Source organism: Apus apus, chromosome 2 (genome assembly GCF_020740795.1).
Source record: "Apus apus isolate bApuApu2 chromosome 2, bApuApu2.pri.cur, whole genome shotgun sequence".
In the NCBI taxonomy this organism is placed as follows: Eukaryota; Metazoa; Chordata; class Aves; order Apodiformes; family Apodidae; genus Apus; species Apus apus.
In genome coordinates this window covers 156,484,693-156,498,924 of record NC_067283.1, presented here as the reverse complement: position 1 = coordinate 156,498,924, position 14,232 = coordinate 156,484,693, and the positions used below count along the sequence as shown (strand labels likewise).

The 14,232-nt window shown below is 62.3% G+C and overlaps 2 protein-coding genes across 7 annotated transcripts in view; one reads left to right on the top strand and one right to left on the bottom strand.

Annotated features, from left to right (window-relative positions):
- Nucleotides 1-8,387, bottom strand: part of BOP1 (BOP1 ribosomal biogenesis factor) — a 56,017-nt gene extending 47,630 nt beyond the window's left edge. For both annotated transcript variants that reach the window (XM_051611393.1, XM_051611394.1), the window contains exons 1-3: nt 8,238-8,387; nt 7,495-7,644; nt 1,566-1,676 (exon numbers count right to left, since the gene is read on the bottom strand). In XM_051611393.1, the coding sequence (XP_051467353.1) occupies nt 1,566-1,676; nt 7,495-7,644; nt 8,238-8,246 (270 nt within the window). In that variant the 5' untranslated portion in view covers nt 8,247-8,387. The remainder of the gene's footprint in view (nt 1-1,565; nt 1,677-7,494; nt 7,645-8,237) is intronic.
- A 1,579-nt stretch (nt 8,388-9,966) lies between these two features.
- HSF1 (heat shock transcription factor 1) overlaps nt 9,967-14,232 on the top strand; it is a 40,483-nt gene continuing 36,217 nt past the window's right edge. For all 5 annotated transcript variants that reach the window (XM_051611403.1, XM_051611401.1, XM_051611402.1 and 2 more), the window contains exons 1-3: nt 9,967-10,300; nt 12,779-12,887; nt 13,826-13,962. In XM_051611403.1, coding sequence (XP_051467363.1) covers nt 10,175-10,300; nt 12,779-12,887; nt 13,826-13,962 — 372 coding nt within the window. In that variant the 5' untranslated portion in view covers nt 9,967-10,174. The remainder of the gene's footprint in view (nt 10,301-12,778; nt 12,888-13,825; nt 13,963-14,232) is intronic.

The following is a 14,232-nucleotide window of genomic DNA, read 5'->3' as shown; positions in this document are numbered from 1 at the left end:
ACCTGGAATTCCGGCATGAAAGGTTTTTTTTTCCCGGGGTTGTGCTGGAGACATGAGACAAGTGTGTGTTTTCGGGAGTCGTATATTTCCCTGCTCACTAAATCTCTCCTCCAGACCCGGGGCAGGGGCTGCCGGCAGCTCCAGCCAGGTGGGCCTCCAACATCCAACCTTCCGGGTCCTCGCTGGGCCAGGAGGGACCCGATCCTGCCCCCCGCTCCACTGGGACTGAACTGGGAACAGACACATCCCCCCGAGCCCGGGAAAGGCAAACCTGGAGCCTTGGACCTGCCAGAGGGCTCCCCTGAGCCGGGTGTGCAGCCAAGATACCTGCTCAGAGAGCTCCTGTCCCAAGGCCCGGGGGCTCCCCACGTCCCCCTGTGCCCATGGATGTTCCACACCTGCCAGGCACCCCACGAGTGACCTGCTGGAGCTCCTTGTCCAGAGATGGAGCCACCACAGCTCACTGCTCACAGATGGAGCCACCACTGCCCCTCACTCACAGATGGAGCCACCACTGCCCCTCGCTCAGAGATGGAGCCACCACAGCCCCTTGCTCAGAGATGGAGCCACCACAGCCCCTCCCTCACAGATGAAGCCACCACTGCCCCTCACTCACAGATGAAGCCACCACTGCCCCTCACTCACAGATGGAGCCACCACAGCCCCTCACTCACAGATGGAGCCACCACATCTCATTGCTCAGAGACGGAGCCACCACAGCCCCTCGCTCAGAGACGGAGCCACCACTGCCCCTCGCTCAGAGATGGAGCCACCACAGCCCCTCACTCACAGATGGAGCCACCACAGCCCCTCACTCACAGATGGAGCCACCACAGCCCCTCACTCACAGATGGAGCCACCACAGCCCCTCACTCACAGATGGAGCCACCACTGCCCCTCACTCACAGATGGAGCCACCACAGCCCCTCACTCACAGATGGAGCCACCACAGCCCCTCACTCAGAGCTCCAGAGGCTCTGACTGACCTTCCACCTGCCCCAACACGCAGGACTTTGTGCTGTAACTTCCCAGCGGTTCAGGAGAAGGCAGCCTGAACCATCCCCACCTTTCCAGCACCCAGGAGGCCTCTCCAAGCATTTGTCACAGCTGAGGCTGCCTAGTGTCCTTCCAGGTGACCCCAGCCCCACAGGCAGGGCCAGCTCTGCCGCCCCCGCAGCCCCAGGCCCCCCCGCACCAACCGCTAATTGATGGAGCAGACGATGAAGAAAAGGAGCTTGTCTGGAACAGCCAGACCTGGGGCCTCTCGTGCCTCAGCCCCCGCTCCCTCCACACAGGCTGTTCCCTTCCCAACACACCAAACCCGGGTTGGTTTTGGGGGACAGAGCCCAGAGCAGCCAAGGGAACCCCAAGAACCACGGGTGAGGCTGAACCACCTTCTGCAAGGCTGAAGAAACCCTCTCCTGACCCCAGCAAAGAGCAGTTAGGGCCATTCCCTTCCACAGACAACGTTGCTTGAGCACATTTCAGCTCACACCAAGGGCAAGATCCATCATCTCCATCTCAGATCCACATAGTAAAAAAAAACAAGTTCCAACAGGTCCTACCTCTTCATCTGAGCTGTCTTCTTCATACTCATTCTGAGCGAGCAGAGCCTCGTTCTCCTTCAACGGCGAATCATCCTCCAAGGTTTTCCTCTTCCTGGGAGCCTCTTTGGCCTGAAAGACAGAAAAAAACCCAAAGCTTACTAAGATGACACCACGTGGATCTTTGTGGGGTTTGAGTTCACTGCATCAGAGACCTTGGCTGGGCAGTGGGAGCTGAAACTGCCACCAACATCTCATCACCCAATCCTAGACTGGTTTGGGCTGGAGGGACCTCAAAGCCCACCCAGGGCCAGCCCTGCATGGGCAGGGACACTTCCCAGCAGCCCAGGCTGCTCCAAGCCCCATCCAACCTGCCCTTCAACACTGCCAGGGATGGGGCAGCCACAGCTTCCCTGGGCAACCTGGGCCAGGGTCTCACCACCCTCACAGCCCAGAATTTCCTCCCAACATCAAACCTAAACCTCCCCCTTCCAGTTCACAGTCACAGAACCATCAAAGTTGGAGAAGACCTCTACTCTGCAGCTTCCAAATCTCAACCAACTTCCAGAGTTATTTCAAGACTCTCTGTTCCTCTTTTCTCCTGGAGCTCAGTGAGATCACCCAAGGACACAACCAGGGCAGGGGTTGGGACAACCCAACCTGCCTGGACAGGTGGAATGGGGAGAGGATTCCCCAGTACCCTCAATTCCTCAGAGCACCAGAGAGAACACGGAGAGCCCAGGATGAGGTGCCAGAGCAGCTCCAGGCCCTGAAGGTGAGGACTCACTCCCTCAGAAACCACATCAACTCAGATGGTGGACACAGAAAAAGAGACGCTGGAAAGGATCTCTGGAGGCACCTGCTCAAAGCAAAGGCAGCTGCAAAGTCAGATCAGATGCCCAGGACCTTGTTTGCTCATGGTCTGAGTATTTTCATCAGATCAGGGAATGGTTCTGGTTGGAAAAGTCCTTTAGGATCCTCCAGTCCCACCCGTTCCCCCAGCCCTGCCAAGGCCACCCCTGCCCCATGTCCCTCAGCACCATCTCCAGGGCTTGGAAACCCCTCCAGGGATGGGGACTCCCCCCTGCCCTGGGCAGCCTGGGCCAGGCCCTGACAACCCTTGCCAGGAAGGAATTGTTCCCCAGATCCAACCTCAGCCTCCCCTGGCACAACTTGAGGCCGTTCCCTCTTGTCCCAGGGCTTGTTCCTGGGGAGCAGAGCCCGACCCCCCTGGCTCCAACCTCCTCTCAGGCAGCTGCAGAGCCAGCAGGTCTCCCCTCAGCCTCCTTTGCTGCAGGCTCAACACCCCCAGCTCCCTCAGCTGCTCCTCACAAGTTCTCCAGACCCTTCTCCTTGTTCTGCAGACCCCTCCTCACGACCCCTTCGAGCCCTGCCCTGCTCCAACTGCCTGTCTTCCTGGTCAGATGTTTCTGTGGTCAGTGCTTTTCTCAGGAGTTCCTCCCTTCATCACTAAGGGCTCCTGGGGGTGGCTGATGTCTTGGCTGGGACCCTTCTTCCCAGTGGAGCTTCCCTGAAGGATCTGAACCCACCGATGGATCCATTTCACCCCTGGGTGCTGCAGTCTGCTTTGCAGATGTCCCAACCAGGGTGAATATTCCGAGAATCCCAGACAAGACCCTTGCCTGTGGCAGCTCCCAGAGTAAACCCAGATCCTGGGCAGCCCGAGGGCTCTTCTGCCTGAGTGGGAGCCAGAGCACCTCTGGGATGAAGCAGGAATGCTGGAGCCACCACGTGCCCCCTCCTGGCCCAGCCTGGGCTCTCAGGGACACTGGCAGCACCAGGAACCCATGGAGCAGGATCCGTCTCCGGTCTCATCTCAGCAGCAGAGAGAGGGGGCTGGAAATGAGGGAAAGATGGAAACTCCACCAGTCCAAATCATCGCAGGGCCAAGAGCCTGGAAAAAAGCTTATCTGCAACCTCCCCTTCAAAAAAAAAAAATAGAAAAAAATAAAAAAATAAGAAGTTCCTCAGCCTTTTGTTTTTGCAGTTATCCCGACCCCTTCGCCGGCTCCTCCCGCCCCTCCAGGTGATCGCACAGCGCGCGGGTTTCACTGCCCCCACGAGGGACGTTTGCTGGGGCTGCTTTTCCCATTATCCCACTGAATCCTCCCCTCAAGCCCCCGGAGCCGGGGTCCCCCTGCCCCCCCCCCTCTCCGAGCAGCAGAATCTCTTTTCCAGGGAAGGATCCATCCTTCCCCCAGCAGGTCGGCGCGTGGGCGAAGCCGCTGCGGGGCTGGCTGATCCCTCTGTCTGAGGAGGGCAGGAATTCCTGCCCCCGGGAATAACGTCCCTGCAGCCCCTGTGTCCTGCCCTGCAGGCCTGGCATGGAAAACCAGCTGGGACAGCCCAGCGATCCAGGCTTTGCTGTGAAGTTCTTTGCACTGCAGGTGGTGGGTCACTGGAACGGGCTGCCCGGAGAGGTGGTGGAGGTTCCATCCTTGGAGACATTCCAGGTCAGGCTGGATGGGGCTCTGAGCAACGTGGTCTAGTTAAGAAGGTCCCTGTGTCCTGCAGTGGGTCAGACTGGTCCTTTCCAACCCAACATCTTCTGTGATCCTAGGATTCAGCTCCCCTGGGAGGTTGGTCCCACCCCTCCTGCTGGGGAACCGCAGCTGGGTGTTTTAGGTGGGAGTCTCTTCATCCCGGTGACATTTCCACCCTGGGGGCCATGGCTGCAGCCTCTTCCTGCCCTGGTCTCTACTCAGAGAGGCTTAAAACGTGCCCATGTTCTTCAAAACCCACCAGCTGCCTCAGCTTGGTGGTTGTTGTGCTCTATACAGTCTCAAACACTTGGTCTGGCAGCTCTGGAGCCCTCAGGGCAGACGTGGTGGAGCTCAGGGGCAGGCAGGACCTTGGCTGAAGGGGAAGAGCCTGCCCTTCTTGTCATGGTAGGAACCAGAAACCTCATGCACTGGTCCTGGCAGGATGGTCTGTCCTTGGGAGAGCAGGCTCTGGGATCTCCTGAGGATCTGCTGGAGTGGAGACTTGCCATTCTGAGAGACCTTGCTGGGCTGGAGAAGGTGGGACAGGCATCCAGGGTGACAAACGGGGCAACCCCATGGAGCAGGGCAGGCCTGAATGGCCCTGGAGGTCCTGAGGACAGCCTGGCAGCGCCCTGAGAAGCACCAACCCACCACATCTCAGGCAGGAATGCAGCCAGCAGGGCTGGGGACGGGTCCTTCAGCTCTCTTGGACACTGGGGACCCATGCAGGCTTGTCTGGGGCTCCCCAACACACGGCAGGCAGGGACAGGAACAAGGGCCGTGAAGGGCACCGAGGTGCTTGGGGCTGGAGGTGGGTGTGGGAGATGTCTTCTTCACCTGGGAGAAGGGACAAAGTGCTGCCCAGCATGGGGGTGTGGAGGAGATGGAGCCAGGCTCTTGTGATGCCTTGGGATGGGATGGGAGGCACCAGGGACCAAGAGCAGCAAGGAAAGCTCTGGTTGAGTGTTAAGGGGAGAGTTCCTGCCCATGGGAGATGTGCAGCCATGGAACAGGAGCAGAGAGGTGCCAGGATCTCCATCCTTCAACATTCCTTCCTGGCAAGGGTTGCCAGGGCCTGGCCCAGGCTGCCCAGGGCAGGGGGGGAGTCCCCATCCCTGGAGGGGTTTCCAAGCCCTGGAGATGGTGCTGAGGGACATGGGGCAGGGGTGGCCTTGGCAGGGCTGGGGGAACGGGTGGGACTGGAGGATCCTAAAGGGCTTTTCCAACCCAAAGGATCCCATGGCCCTGTGAGGGGCCTCCTCCCCGCAGCTGGATGTGAGCAGGGACAGGCTGGTCCTACCCCCCAGGGGTCCAGCAGCCCCGGCCTGCCTGGGCTGCCCGGGCTGGTTCCACCAGAGGGCGGCAGGACACGTTGGACCCGCCTCACAACCCCCAGACCCGCCTCAAAACCCCCAGACCCGCCTCAAAACCCGTCCTGCCCCCCCAGCAGGGCCAGGGGACGGGACCAGCAGCTCCCCAGGCATCTGTGGCTGGTGGGAAGGCAGAGGGGCACCCCCAGAGCTGGGCTTGGAGTCACTGAGACCCATTTCAGGCAGGTTTGTGGGCAGAAGGGGGAGACCTGGTGGGTTTTGGTGGCATGGACAGGACATGAGAGCAGGTTGAGCTGGATCCAAGGGGATAAAGGAAAGAGAGACTGACAGGCTGGGAGAGCTGGGGTGTTCAGCCTGGAGAAGAGAAGGCTCCAGGGAGACCTGAGAGCACCTTCCAGTGCCTGAAGGGGCTCCAGGAAAGCTGGGGAGGGGCTTGGGACAAGGGCAGGGAGGGATGGGAGCAGGGGGAAGGGTTGGGACTGGATGGTCTCTAAGTTTTCTCCAACCTCAACCCTTCCAGCAGGGGAATTCAACAGAAGAGCCCAGAGGAACAAGAACAAAGGATTAATTAAAACCGAGCCACAAACCAGAGAGACAAGAAGCAGAGGGAGAATCCAGCCTTCTCAGGACAGCCCGGTCCTCAGGGCTCTGACTGACCCCTCAGAAGGGCTCTGGGACCCCCCGTTGTCCCACAGAGGGTGGGAGGTGCTGGCAGGGAGGGGGCTGGTCCTGTCCTGCCTGTTCCCAGCCTGTCCCCACCGGGCACACGGGGAGCAGGGTCTGCAAGGAGGGGGGATCCCAGGTGAGAGCCAGGGCTGCAGCTCCTGTCCCCACATCCCAGGGCATGGACATGACTGAGAGTGATGGCATGGGTTGGGCTGGAGGGACCTTGAAGACCATCCAGTGCCACCCCTGCACGGGCAGGGACACCTCCCAGCAGCCCAGGCTGCTCCAAGCCCCATCCAACCTGCCCTTCAACACTGCCAGGGATGGGGCAGCCACAGCTTCCCTGGGCAACCTGGGCCAGGCTCTCCCCACCCTCACAGCCCAGAATTTCTCCCTCCCATCTCAGCTCCAGCTCCCTCTGCCAGCTGGAAACCCTTCCCCCTGCTCCCATCCCTCCCTGCCCTTGTCCCAAGCCCCTCCCCAGCTTTCCTGGAGCCCCTTCAGGCACTGGAAGGTGCTCTCAGGTCTCCCTGGAGCCTTCTCTTCTCCAGGCTCAACACCCCAGCTCTCCCAGCCTGGCTCCAGAGCAGAGATGAGAGTTTAATCCAGAGATTAAACCGTCCTCAAACCAGATCCCTGGGGGACACCAGTTGGGATCAGCCACCACCTGGGTTGAACTCCCTTTACCACAGCTCCATGGACCCAGAATTCCCTGTTTACTTTATCCAGCAAAGCCCAGACCCACCCAAGGTGTGGATTCTCCAGGAGAATCCCCTGGGAACGTCCCAGGGATCTGCACGTTAACACCTCAGGCCAAACATGGATGTGAGTCCTTCCACCCACCCTTGTCCCTGCCCACCTGGGACAACGGGGACACCTTTAGCAGATACATATTTAAATCTGCATCCCCAAACACCAGGGACTCCAGAGCACAAACTGGGACAGGAATTCTGCTCCTGACTCCATCCCAGCAGCCCCACAACCTCCTCATGGCAGCAGATGTGGCCCCAGCACAGGGACTGTGACACACTGGCCGTGGGGGCCACCAGTGTGGCAACCATGGGGGTCCTGATGCTGGGGCACCAACAGTAGCCATGGGGGACACTGACAGACCAGGCATGGAGACCCCAGCACACTGGGCACGGGGGCCACCAACGTGGCAACCGTGGGGACCCTGACCCCAGCCACGGGGCCCCCAGCGTTGGGCACGGGGGTCTCAACAGTGGCTACAGGGACCATGACACACCAGCCACAGGGGGCACCAACACACCTGGCACTGGGGGCACCAACGTGGCAACCGTGGGGACCCCCGAGCCAGCCACAGGGGCCCTGACACTGGCCACAGCAGCACCAACGGTGGCCACGGGGACACAGCAGCCCCAGGGGCACCAGCAGCAGCCACGGGGGCACCAACACCCCAGGCACGGGGTGGGACCACGGGGCTCTTACATGTGTCCGGGGGGACGAGCTGCCGCCGGGGCCTTCCTCCAGGTCCTCCTCCTCCTCCTCCTCGGTGCTGTCGCTGCCCGAGTCCTCCAGCCCCGAGTAGACGCTCTCCTCGCTGTCTGTCAGATCCTCGCTGTCCCCAGCAGGACACGGCTGGCAGGGAAGGACCGGTGAGGGGATGTCAGGGAGGAGACTCCGGATCACGGAGGGACCGCACAGCTCAGCCCGGGACCCTCCCCGGGCTGCCGGAGCCTCCCTGAGACCCTCCCCGGGTTGCCAGGGCCTCACTGGGACCGGGCCGGGACCCCCCCGGGCTGCCAGGGCCTCACCGGGACCGGGCCGGGACCCCCCCGGGCTGCCAGGGCCTCCTCGAGACCCTCCCGGGTTACCAGGGGCTCACCGGGACCCTCCCCGGGCTGCCGGAGCCTCCCCGAGACCCTTCCCGGGCTGCCAGGGCCTCACTGGGACCGGGCCGGGACACCCCCGGGCTGCCAGGGCCTCACCGGGATGCCAGGGCCGGGACCCCCCCCGGGCTGCCAGGGCCTCACCGGGACCCTCCCGGGTTACCAGGGCCTCACCGGGACCTCCCCGGGCTGCCAGGGCCTCACCGGGGCCGGGCCGGGTCCTCCCCGGGTTACCAGGGCCTCCCCGGGCCCCCCCACGCCGCCAGGCCGCCCCGGGCCCAGGCCCCAGCCAGGCCGCAGCGCCGGTAACCATGGCAACCGCCCGGTTCCCCGCGCCCCCACCTCCTCCATGGCCGCCTCCCGCGCCTCCGCGTGCGCCGTCCCCCGTCCACGTGCGCGGGTCAAAGGTCAGGGCGCCGCCCCTCCGCCGGTTTCCCCGCCCCTTTTCCGCCCGTTCCCGGACACCGGGAGGAGGCGGGACCGGAGCGCGGGGGGGGGGCAAGGAACGGGGGAGCGGGGGGGGGGGGGATAGCGCACTGCGCATGCGCGGGAGGGGGCTGCGGGGATGCGCGCGCATGCGCAGAGGGGGCGGGTGAAGCCGCTCGCGGAGTGCGCATGCGCGGGATGGGGCCGGGCAGTCGGAGCACGTGACCCCCTGCCGGGAGCCGCCGCTCGCGCATGCGCGCTGTGGGCAGCCCCAAATCCGGGGGGTTTCTCGGAAATCCCGGCGGGTTCTGGTCTTCATTCCACGTTTCCCTACCGGGAGGCGGCTTTCCCTGCCGGGAGGCGGCTTTCCCCGCGGGGACCAGCCGCTGTGGCCCTGGGCAGCCCCAGGTCGTCACCGTCTCGTCTGGGAAGTTCTGTGGGTTTTGGTTAAAAACGGGATTAAATCCAACCTCCTGCGGCGAAAACGCGCGGGCGTCGATTGTAAACGCACGACGTGCTTTGTATCCGAATTTATGATGCACACCTGCTTTACCAAGCAGGGTATTTTCCCCCAGAGAACACACCCAAAGCTTTTCCCATCCAAGCCCTTCTCACCTCCTCCCCGGGATGGAAACCAGGGGGGATGAGCAGGTTCCCTGCCAGACCCGGGGGGAAAGACGAGCTTGGATGGTGATGCTGTTCCCAATATAGGCGGATAAACCAACGGAATCGCTCTAACAGACATTGGGGAACTGTGTGTTACTTTCACTCATGGATTTGCCTTTGATGGAAAAGGCCTTCGAGCTCCCCCAGCCCAACCCTTCACCTGACACTGACAAGGCCTTGACTAAACCATAACCCTCTGTGCTCTGTCTCCTACATAAGTTATATCATGGAATCATTGAGTGGTTTGTGCTGGATGGACCTTAATGCCCATCTCGGTCAAACCCCCTGCACGGGCAGGGACACCTCCCAGCAGCCCAGGCTGCTCCAAGCCCCATCCAACCTGCCCTTCAACACTGCCAGGGATGGGGCAGCCACAGCTGCCCTTATTCTACAACAGGCTGTGAGAGTTGGGGTGTTCAGCCTGGAGAAGAGAAGGCTCCAGGGAGACCTGAGAGCACCTTCCAGGGCCTGAAGGGGCTCCAGGAAAGCTGGGGAGGGGCTTGGGACAAGGGCAGGGAGGGATGGGAGCAGGGGGAAGGGTTTCCAGCTGGCAGAGGGAGCTGGAGCTGAGATGGGAGGGAGAAATTCTGGGCTGTGAGGGTGGGGAGAGCCTGGCCCAGGTTGCCCAGGGAAGCTGTGGCTGCCCCATCCCTGGCAGTGTTGAAGGGCAGGTTGGATGGGGCTTGGAGCAGCCTGGGCTGCTGGGAGGTGTCCCTGCCCATGCACTGGGTGGGCTTTGAGGTCCCTCCCACCTCACCACCCTCTGAATGCCACCCCCCAGCCGCCACCTCAGCCCCACTCCTGCCCACACCTCGCGCTCCACTTGCCCCGAATTCTCCCCGTTTCCCCCCAATTCCCTCCCCCCCCCACCGCGCACCGCGCATGCGCGGCCCTCCGCGCCGCCAGGGGGCGTGTCCTGCTGGGCTGCCGGACGGGGGGGGAGGCGCGTCCGCGCATGCGCAGCTCCCGCCCCGCCGGCCCGTCAGGCCTCCCAAGATGGCGGCCGCCATGCTGGGCCGCGGGGCCCGCAGTGCGCAGGCAGCCGCCCGGCCCCGCCGCGGCCCCCGCCGCCCGCACTGAGCCCCCTCCGGCGGCACCGCACACCCCGCCGCCCCCCCCACCCCACCCCACCCCCCACCCGCTCCGCCCGCCGAGCCGCGGCGGCACGGCCCGCGGGCCCGCCCGCCATGGAAGCGCCCGGCGCCGCCGCCGTGGGAGCCGCTCCCGCCGCCAGCAACGTCCCCGCCTTCCTCACCAAGCTCTGGACGCTGGTGGAAGATCCAGACACCGACCCGCTCATCTGCTGGAGCCCGGTGAGTGGCGGGGCCGCGGGGCCGGGCGGCCCGGGCGTGTCCGCGGCCTCCCCGTTACTTCCCGGCCCCTCGGGGCGCACTGAGCTCTCCTGCCTCATTTCGGCTTAAAAAAACCACACACAGCCCAGCGTCCTGACGCTCCTCTAACTGTTTCCGTGGCGGGGAACGCTCTTCCCGCTCCTTCCAGCTGCCGGGGGCCGCCCGCGCTGCCTGCCGCGGGTCTGGGGGCGCCGGTTTCAGCTGCGGGGGGAGTTGAAATGACGCCCGAGCTGAGGCAGAGGCGGCGGGGCTGGCTGTGCAGGCAGTTCCCTGGCTGCTGTTGGCCTGAAATCCAAGGGAATGTGGTCGTGGGGGGGACCCCGTGGTGGCTCTGCAGCGTGGAGGGGAGAGACGTGGTTGTGACAGGACAAGGGGCGGTGGTTTCACACTCCAAGAGAGAAGATTTGAGGCTAGATAGAAGGAATTTGGTACAATGAGGGTGGGGAGAGCCTGGCCCAGGTTGCCCAGGGAAGCTGTGGCTGCCCCATCCCTGGCAGTGTTGAAGGGCAGGTTGGATGGGGCTTGGAGCAGCCTGGGCTGCTGGGAGGTGTCCCTGCCCGTGCAGGGGATTGGATCTAGATGACCTTTACGGTCCCTCCAACCCAAAATTTTCTTGCCTCTTGATTTCTGCCCTGCCCTTGGCACCTGCCCGACCAAACACCTGAGCAGAGTCAGTTCCCTGCCCGTCCTCCCTGACCCTCTCCCCTCTCTCCTGCCTCCAGGCCCAGCTCAGGCTTCTGCTGCCAAAACTATCCAGGGAAAACAAACAGGCAGAGATGTTTGGGTGCAGCTGGGTGGGAGGAGCAAAGAGCTGCTCGGGGTGATCAAATGGGAGAGATAAGGACCAAAATAAAAGCAGAAAGGGCTGGGAATGTTTGTCCCTGCCCCTTGGTGGTGGCTGCTGGGCCCGATGGAGCTGTTTGCTTATCAGCTGTTATCAGCTGGACCTGGCCTGGGGGGATGAGGCCCGAGGTGTCTGTGAGCTGCAGATACTGCCTGGCTCTCAGCTTTGCAAGTCATGCCTTGTCCTGCCTCCTGAGCAGCATTTAACTCTTGGTGTTTGGGTTCATTTTGTGCTGCTGGAACAGCTGGAGAAACTGGGGCTTGGGAGGAATGGCTGGGTGGAGAGGAACCTGCTGAGGTTCCCCCAGGGCAAGGGCAGGGTCCTGCAGCTGGGGAGGAACAACCCCTGGGGCAGCACAGGGTGGGGGCAGCTGCTGGAGAGCAGCTCTGGGCAGCAGGAGCTGGGGTCCTGGTGGGCAGCAGGGTGACCATGAGCCAGCAATGGGCCCTGGGGGCCAAGAAGGCCCATGGGCTCCTGGGGGCATCAAGAAGAGTGTGGGCAGCAGGTCAGGGAGGTTCTCCTGCCCCTCTGCTCTGCCCTGGGGGGGACAGGTCTGGAGAGCTGGGCCCAGCTCTGGGCTGCCCAGGGGATGAAGGCCAAGGAGCTGCTGGAGAGAGTCCAGGGCAGGGCCCCCAAGATGCTGAGGGGCTGGAGCATCTGCCTGGGAGGAAAGGCTGAGGGAGCTGGGGCTGTTCAGCTGGAGAGGAGGAGCCTGAGGGGGGGTCTCCTCAAGGCTGAGCAGTATCTGCAGGGGGTCAGCAGGGGGGACCAGACTCTGCTCAGGGCTGCCCAGGGACAGGACAAGGGGCCACGGGCACAAGCTGGAGCACAGGAGGGTCAAGCTCCCCATGAGGAGGAACTTGTTGCCTGTGAGGGTGGCAGAGCCCTGGGCCAGGCTGCCCAGAGAGGCTGAGGAGGCTCCTTCTCTGGAGACACCCCAGCCCCTCTGGAGGTTCCTGTGGGCCCTGCTGGGGGTGACCCTGCTCTGGGGGCTGCGAGGGGTGATCTCCAGAGCTCCCTGCCAGCCCCACCACCCTGTGACTGTGGTTCCATGATCTCTCAGGTCCACCAGGAAACCACTGTAAGACTCCTGCTGCTGGAATAGTAAGTTGGATCTGGTCTTGGAGAGTAAAGTGAGACTCCTGGAATCCCAGACTAGTTTGTGTTGGTGGAACCTCAAAGCCCATCCAGTCCCATCTGCCATTAGCAGGGACACCTCCCAGCAGCCCAGGCTGCTCCAAGCCCCATCCAACCTGCCCTTCAACACTGCCAGGGATGGGGCAGCCACAGCTTCCCTGGGCAACCTGGGCCAGGCTCTCCCCACCCTCACAGCCCAGAATTTCTCCCTCCCATCTCAGCTCCAGCTCCCTTTGCAGCTGGAAACCCTTCCCCCTGCTCCCATCAGCTCCAAATGAAGCTGATGAGCCACCTTCTTACCTGCAGCAGAGGCACCCCAAGAGATGGGGCTGTTGCTGATCCCACCCAGAGTGACAAAGGATTGTAATTTCAGCAGTGGGGGGGCAGGTGGGCTTCAGGTGGGCTTCTTTCTTCCCACGTGGTGACAGTTAATAATCTCCCCTTTACTTTTTTGACAGAGTGGAAACAGCTTCCATGTGTTTGACCAAGGCCAGTTTGCCAAGGAGGTGCTTCCAAAGTACTTCAAACACAACAACATGGCCAGCTTTGTGAGGCAGCTCAACATGTGTGAGTATTTTCTGGGCAAAGCTCCTCCTGGCAGAAGGTTCCCTCAGCTGCCCAGGGTCCTTGAGGGACGTTTCTGCAGATGGGAACATTTTCTGCCTGGTGGTCACTGAGGTTTGGGGACCATGGGGCAGTTTAAAGCTGGAGGCAGAGCAGACATCTCTGAGTATGTGAAAGGAAAGGAGGTGATCAGGAGTAGTCAACATGGAGTGACCTCTGCTCTGCTGAGACCCCCTGCAGGGCTGGGGCCAGGCTGGGGTCCCCAGCACAGGAAGGACACGGAGCTGCTGGAGAGGCCAGAGGAGGCCCCGGAGATGCTGGGAGGGCTGGAGCAGCTCTGCTCTGGAGCCAGGCTGGGAGAGCTGGGGTGTTCAGCCTGGAGAAGAGAAGGCTCCAGGGAGACCCGAGAGCACCTTCCAGTGCCTGAAGGGGCTCCAGGAAAGCTGGGCAGGGGCTTGGGACAAGGGCAGGGAGGGATGGGAGCAGGGGGAAGGGTTTCCAGCTGGCAGAGGGAGCTGGAGCTGAGATGGGAGGGAGAAATTCTGGGCTGTGAGGGTGGGGAGAGCCTGGCCCAGGTTGCCCAGGGAAGCTGTGGCTGCCCCATCCCTGGCAGTGTTGAAGGGCAGGTTGGATGGGGCTTGGAGCAGCCTGGGCTGCTGGGAGGTGTCCCTGCCCGTGCAGGGGTGGCACTGGGTGGGCTGTGAGGTCCCTCCAACCCAACCCATTCCATGGTTCCATGATAACTTGGTCCTGCAGCAGCAGGTGTTTTTCAGATGACTCCAGGGTCTCTCATTCCCTGTCCTGTAGCTGGGACAAGGTCTGTCAGGAAGCAGGGCTGGAGCTCAGGCTGTCTGAGCCAAGAAGGATGTTCTGAGTTAGTTTCTGCTGCCTCAAGCCCAGAGTCAGCCCGTTGAGCTCCTCTCCCACCCTCCTCTCCCCAGATGGCTTTCGGAAGGTCGTGCACATTGAGCAGGGGGGGCTGGTGAAGCCTGAGAAGGATGACACTGAATTCCAGCATCCCTACTTCATCCGAGGCCAGGAGCACCTGCTGGAGAACATCAAGAGGAAAGTCAACACTGTAAGTTCCTCTGGAGCTCCTGCTCCAGATCAGGTGTTTAAAACCCCAGGGATGGATCAGAAAAGCCTTGGAGTGTTCCAGGGGTGGGTGGGCATGGACACTCCTGGTGGCTGTGTGACCCCAGCAGCTCTTCTTGCCCTCTCAGCAGGCTCAAGCTGTGGTGCCATCCTGCTGGGCCTGGGTTCTTGGAAACACCCCCCCCCCCAGTTTGTTCCTGGGCCTTTTTCTCAACATTCCCAGGTTGTTCTCTGAGCAGGTGGCACTTGTGGG